Source organism: Rattus norvegicus, chromosome X (genome assembly GCF_021556685.1).
Source record: "Rattus norvegicus strain SHRSP/BbbUtx chromosome X, alternate assembly SHRSP_T2T, whole genome shotgun sequence".
NCBI lineage: Eukaryota > Metazoa > Chordata > Mammalia > Rodentia > Muridae > Rattus > Rattus norvegicus.
Window position 1 is genome coordinate 58,713,383 of NC_141554.1, and position 7,395 is coordinate 58,720,777.

Below are 7,395 nucleotides of genomic sequence, written 5' to 3' on the forward strand. Positions count from 1 at the left end.
TTACCAGTTGTGTGAAACTGCACATTATCAGAATCTGTGAGCTTCAGGGCTTTCATACATGAAATAATCATGACAAGCCTTTTCTTGCAGGAATTCCTAAATGTGCATAAGATATATAATATTATAGGACTATTTTTAAAATTCTTTTTATGATTTTTTTCCTTTGATAATGCAGTACACCACACTGTTTTGTAAAGCCAAGAAGTATGCTAGAAATTATATAATATTCCAGGGCAAAGAAAACCCTTTCAGATAAAGTGAAACTTACCAAGGTAAACTAAGTACTATATTTTTCCTTATGAAATATCAATTTCAGTTTTAGGCAGACTTCCTCAGTTGATATAACATAATTTTTTGTTGTTTGTTTTGTTTTTGTGTTTTGGAGAGTGTTTTTCAGTGTGGCCTTGGTTATCCTTAGACTTGCTCTGTAGACCAGGCTGGCCTTGAACTCAGAGATCTACCTACCTCTGCCTGAGAGCACTGGGATTAAAGGCCAGTGCAACTACTGCCCAGAACAGCACAATATTTTTTAAAATGTACTTAAGGGCCCTGAAGCTTCTCTTCCCTTGAGTTGGTGTTCAAGTTAAGCCACTTCAACTTTTATCCCTCTAACCTCTACTGAAAATACTTGAAAGTTGCCAAATCACACACGGTGTAACCTGAGTAGTGTCCTCTTAAGGAGTGTGCTCTGGATGTCCCAGGCCATGACAGAGTGCCAGCACAGTATCCTACTTTCCATGAGGAATCGCTGCTTCCTCAGATTATGAGAGTATAGAACACTCAGGGTAGTTAGTGATCTCTAACTCCTGGCACACCCTTACAGGATACTTTCTATTCTTGCCAGGTTTCCCCTAATTACTACATCTCCAGTATTAGCATGTAATTGCTAAGAGTGGATGGTCAAATTATGTTCAGGTATCAGTTAAGTCTATGAACATTTGGGCCTAACTGAATATTACTTATGTTCACATTTTTAATTGAAAATTTTTCATACAACAGATTTTGATAACATTGTTCCCCTAGTCAACCTCCTCCCAGATAAATGAAGCAAAGATATTTATATATTTTAATTTGATTAAATAAAGAGAAAAGTTTTAATGCAAATATTAACCACATTACCATTTTTCTATTTCCATCTCATATGCTTAAACTAAATTTAAAATTACTTTAAGCTTATTGTAAACAAAAGTAACAATTCTGCCTTATATTGAAGTAGGTAGTTTAACTAGTACAGAAGTTTCTCCAATTTCTTTTATAAGGAAACTTACTCTGAATACTGATGATTTGTGTGAACAACTTAGTATGTTGAGTTAATCATACTGATACATAGAAAGAGAATTTGAAAAACTGAAGTTAAACAAAAAGTGCAGATAATGCTCCAAATCGTGCATATAGAACAGGAACACAAAGCTATTCATACACTTCCTCTAGACACAAACAGTACTTCACCACCCCTTTCTCTCACTGGCTTCTTGAACTACAAGGTAAAAGCAAAAACTCTTAACTTCACTAGCCATGAGAGGACCTGTTTGACATGGCTGTGGGACATTTATTTAGTATTGATTGTTGTGTCACCAAATGTAGCTGCAGCTTGACTTCTTTCCTCCTCATCTTTCAAAGCCTCATCATACCGGGACTGGAAGGCGCTCGGAACTATATGGTTGATTTTAGCCAAAAATTTCAGGATTTTCATCTTGCTTGTCTCAGCATGAGATCTTGGACCCCACAGAAATTCATAGCTTGTAGGACTTCTGTTAGGTACTTGCCGATACTCCAGGTATTTAAGCTTCACTAAATCTTGAGTGATAAGCTTCCTGGGTTCCCCAAAAATGAAGTGTTTCTTTCCATCATATATTTTCATTTTATTCAGGAATTCCCAGATACTTTCCTCAGTGGCACAGTTTCCTTTCAGGAAGATCACCCCTAGGAGATTCATTAGCAGGCCAGTCTTGGGAAATCCCCTGCCTGTAGTCAGAACACCATTGTTAGGGAGATTCATTTTGCTAGCAAGGGTATAGGAATCCATAGAATCTGCTTCCTTTAAGTCTACACCGAGCAACACCTCCAGGTTGAAGGAAGCTCTTCTGAGGATCTCAGCGATGTGTACTTTATGGGTGTTGGTGACCATCTTCATCACATCTGCTTTCAGAATGGGCCTTTTCATTTTACACATGTTCATCATGTAGTTCACCACCAGGCGGACTGTGCTAGTGAGAGAACTTCTAGGGCACTTCTCAGTAGAGGGTGAGGTCTGGGAAGATTGTTGTTTTCTCTTAATTTTGTACTTAGCTACTTTACATGGTCTTGTGTGAGAAAGACCCTTAGACTCAGTGGTAGAAAGGGCTCTCTGAGGCACCTTGGAAGTGGTCTGTAACTTAGAAGCAGACTTTGTATGAGCAGTAACACCTACATGAGGAGAAGATGGAGGGGGACAGCTTTTCTCCACTTCTGCAAGGGCCTGGGCACCCTGGAGATCCTGGGTCTCACCTCCAGCCTGGTAGCATTTTTTTCCAGCATGGAGCTTTCTCTTCTGACCCCGAGGCATAATGATCTTGTTCAGTGTGAGCTAGCAAGCCAGTGATTCTGCCACCTGGAGAGATATTGAGATTGCATAAGTATCTCCAGCATAGAGATAACTTTTGGCTGTAAGGAGCCCACCTTTACTGAATTTGGTAACAGCACTTTCCTACGAACCCAGAGTATCCTTGTTCTGATCAACCTGCCCTCTGATAACCTTATGGAACTAATTAAAGTGTGCTTTAGACTGCAGTCTGCCACCACTTTTTGGTGTGCACTGGGAACGTAAGTGGTGGGGGAAGGTTTAATTCTGATGGATCAGCTTCCCTCTTGCCTAGGAAGATCTCTCAGTTTTGAAGCCAGTGCCATTCATCACCATATCAAATTGTTGGTAACCTGAACCCTTTTCTTGTGCTAACTTTGGATAACTCCATCTAAAGCTCGTATTCCTATCCATGGGCCCAAAGGATGAAAGGAAAGAATACCTGAGCCCTTAATATTTTTCATGGTTTATGCAGTTCCAGGAGCTGATAGAGGCTCACTGAGAATGCATGTCCAGAACGTTTCTGCCTACTGAATCTGGGGCCTCTGTTACATAACACCTCCCTCTCTGTGACTTTCTGTGCAAAACTTAATGCAGCAGGTTTTACTGGGGTCACACAGGTCTAAGGAAATCCCCTAAAGGATAGATTTCGTGGGACCCTATAGATTATGAGACTGGAAATGGTCTCCTTATTCTAAATTCAGGATCTTAAACACAAATGACTCTTAGAAATTCACAAAACAAACCTGAGATTCCACCTCATACCAGTCAGAATGGCTAAGATAAAAAACTCAGGTGACAGCAGATGCTGGCGAGGATGTGGAGAAAGAGGAACACTCCTCCATTGTTGGGTCAGATTGCAAACTGGTACAACCATTCTGGAAATCAGTCTGCAGTTTCCTCACAAAATTGGATATTGCACTAACTGAGGACCCAGCTATACCTCTCTTGGGCATATACCCAAAAGATGCCCCAATATATAAAAAAGACACGTGCTCCACTATGTTCATAGCAGCCTTATTTATAATAGCCAGAAGCTGGAAAGAACCCAGATGCCCTTCAACAGAGGAATGGATACAGAAAATGTGGTACATCTACACAATGGAGTAGTACTCAGCTATCAAAAACAATGACTTTATGAAATTCATAGGCAAATGGATGGAACTGGAAAATATCATCCTGAGTGAGGTAACCCAATCACAGAAAAACACACATGGTATGCACTCACTGATAAGTGGATATTTAGCCCAAAACCTCAAATTACCCAAGATGCAATCCCTGGACCACATGAAACTCAATAAGAAGGATGACCAAAATGCGGATGCTTCACTCCTTCTTAAAAAGGGGAATAAAAATATCCATAGGAGAGGATAGGGAGGCAAAGTTTAGAGTGGAGACTAAAGGAAGGACCATTTAGAGCCTGCCCCACATGTGGCCCATATATATACGGTCACAAAACTAGGTAAGATGGATGAAGCTAAGAAGTGCATGCTGACAGGAACCGAATATAGTTCTCTCCTGAGAGACACACCCAGAACATGTCAAATACACAAATGAATGCTAGCAACAAACCACTGAACTGAGAATGGGGTTCCTGTTGGGGGAATCAAAGAAAGGACTGGAAGAGCTTGAAGGGGCTTGAGACCCCATATGAACAACAATGCCAACCAACCAGAGCTTCCAGGGACAAAACCACTACCCAAAGACTATACATGGACTGACCCTGGGCTCCAACTGCATAGGTAGCAAAGGATGGCCTTGCTGGGCACCAATGGAAGGAGAAGCCCTTGGTCCTGCCAAGATTAGACCCCCAGTGTAGGGGATTGTGGGGGTAAGGGGGTAGATGGGGAGGAAAACACCCTTATAGAAGGGGAGGGAGAGGGGTTAGGGGGCTTCCAGGAAAGGGAATAACATTTGAAATGTAAATAAGAAATACCCAATTTAAAAAGAGAGAGAGAGAGAAAAAAAAAAGAAATTCACATCCAATTGATTGGACAGATGCTAAGTCTTTCTTTTTAGGCTTTCTTCCCATCATAGGGGAAATGAGGATGACGTATATCCCACTACTGCTCCCCAGGGTTTCTCCATACTAACAACTGGGGCGTGTTGCTAAAAATTGTCATTATTACAGAATCCATGCTTTTTAGGTCCTCAGCATATCAAGTGGATCCATGGTCTCTGTGCTTTTATGACATGAGTAATCCAAACTTGAAATAAAACCTATGTCCAGGAGCACTGACACACCTGAGAGCAGAGGAAAAACCACTACCTCTGCTCCAAGGGACCCGCCTGGAACCCTCAGGACACAGGAACCCAGGAGCAGTGTGGGACAGGATCCTTCTGGTTTCTGCCTGCACCCAGAGCTGACCTGGTCCCACAGCTCTCTGTACCCAGGTCTTGCTGGGAGAAAGCCGGTTTCCAGGGGTGCTGACACACAGGCTGACAGGAGGATCATCAACCCACTGCCAGAAACAGCAAGACAAGCTAACACCAGAGATAACCAGATGGCGAGAGGCAAGTACAGGAACCTAAGCAACTGAAACCAAGACTACTTGGTGTCATAAGGGCCCAGTTCTCTTGCCAAAGAAAAAACTGGATATCTAAACACACCAGAAAAGCAAGATTTGGATTTAAAATCACATCTCATGATGATGATAGAAGACTTTAAGAAGGACATAAATAACTCCCTTAAAGAAACACAGGACAACACAGGTAAATGGGTAGAAGCCCTTAAAGAGGAAACACAAAAATCTCTTGAAGAATTATAGTAAAACACAACCAAACAGGTGAAGGAATTGAACAAAACCATCTAGGGTCTAAAATTGGAAATAGAAACAATAAAGAAAGCACAAAAGGAAACAACCCTGGAGATAGAAAACCTGGGAAAGAGCTCAGGAGTCATAGATGCAAGCATCACCAACAGAATAGAGATAGAAGAGAGAATCTCAGGGGGGCAGAAGAAACCATAGAAAACTTTGACACAACCATCAGAGAAAATGCAAAATGCAAAAAGCTCCTAATCCAAAACATCCAGGAAATCCAGGACTCAATAAGAAGATCAAACCTAAGGATAATAGGTATAGAATAGAATGAAGATTCCCAACTTGAATGGCCAGTAAAGATATTCAACAAAATTATAGAAGAAATTTCCCTAACCTAAAGAAAGAGATGCCTATGAACATACAAGAAGCCTACAGAACTCCAAATAGGTTGGACCAGAAAAGAAATTTCTCCCATCACATAATAGTCAAATACCAAATACACAAAACAAAGAAAGAATATTAAAAGCAGTAAGGGAAAAGGGTCAAGTAACATATAAAGGCAGACCTATCAGAATCACACCAGACTTCTCACCAGAGACTAGAAAATATCATCCTGAGTAAGATAACCTAATTACAAAAGAACACACATGGTCTGCACTCACTTTTAAGTGGATATTAGCCCAAAAGCCTGTATTACCCAAGATAAAATCCACAAATCACATGAAGCTCAAGAAGGACGACTAAAGTGCAGATGCTTCAGTCCTGCTTAGAAGGGGGAACAAAAATATTTATAGGAGGAAATATGGAGACAAGTGTGAAACAGATTGAAGGAATGGCCATCCAAAGCCTGCCCCACCCAAAGATCCATCCCATCTGCAGACACCAAACCTAGACAATATTGTTGATGCCACGAAGTACATGCTGACAGGAGCCTGATATAGCTGTCTCCTGAGAGGCTCTGCCAGAGCCTGACAAATACAAGGACAGATGCTCACAGCCAACCATTGAACTGAGAATGGGGTCCCCATTGGAGGAGTTAGAGAAAGGACTGAAGGAGCTGAAGGGGCTTGCAACCCCATAAGAATAACAATGCCAACCAACCAGAGCTCCCAGGGACTAAACCACTACCCAAAGACTACACTGGGACAGACCCATGGCTCCAGCTGCATATGTAGCAGAGGATGGCCTTGTTGGGCACCAATGGGAGGAGAAGCCCTTGGTCCTGCTAAAGATGGACACCCTGTGCGGGGGGATGTTGGGGTGGGGAGGTGGGAAGGGCTGGGTGGATGGGTGGGGGAGCACCCTCATGGAGAGAAGGGGGTTGAATGGGATAGGGGGGTTTTGGATGGGAAACCGGGAAAGGGGATAACATTTGAAATGAAAAATTTAAAAATCCAATAAAAATGTTCAAAAATGTCCAAATGCTATTTACCTCCCCCCCCGCCAAAATGAAACTCAGACCTTCCTCAGTCACCACTAGAAGTAATCATTTCAAGTTTCAACGGGCTAACTCCTATAAAGCTTTTCAGATGTGACAGAAGATACAGAACTCTCTGAGACTACCTATTTGTGGGACATGTCATTTAATCGCCACTCAGATTGTCTCAACTGATTTTGACCAAGACTCTCTTTTGCTTAACTGGTAGCTGGCCCATTATATCCACTTACACTGCATTCTATGACTTTCCAAGCATAAATGTAGAGATTTCAGTCATGGAATTCTTTCAATTGATTATTTTCCCTATATCCTAGGATCCCTTCTACCTACACAATTTCATTAGCTACAAGCATACTCCTTCACTCCTTTCCTTCCTTGGTCTATAGAGTGAAAATATAGGTACACTATAAAGTAGAACAGCTTTTCTCTTGGCCCTTACTAGACTGGAAATGGGACTGAGGTTTTTTGTTGTTTGTTTGTTTGTTGTTGTTTTGACATCTCATCTTTTATGGACTGGACTGGAAGACAGAAAGGATTCTTCACGGTACTGATTAAAGTGCCCCCAGTCTCCAAAAGAAGCCATAGGCTTCCCAACAGAAAGCAATGTAGGCAGGACTCGTGGGGTGGAGTGTGGG

General features: G+C 41.8%; 1 protein-coding gene across 1 annotated transcript; it reads right to left on the bottom strand.

Annotated features, from left to right (window-relative positions):
• Positions 1-1,549: 1,549 nt before the first annotated feature.
• Positions 1,550-2,545, bottom strand: Mageb3 (MAGE family member B3). Its single transcript, NM_001106965.1, has one exon. It carries the CDS (start codon positions 2,543-2,545, stop codon positions 1,550-1,552), a length of 996 nt encoding a protein of 331 aa, NP_001100435.1.
• Positions 2,546-7,395: the final 4,850 nt, after the last annotated feature.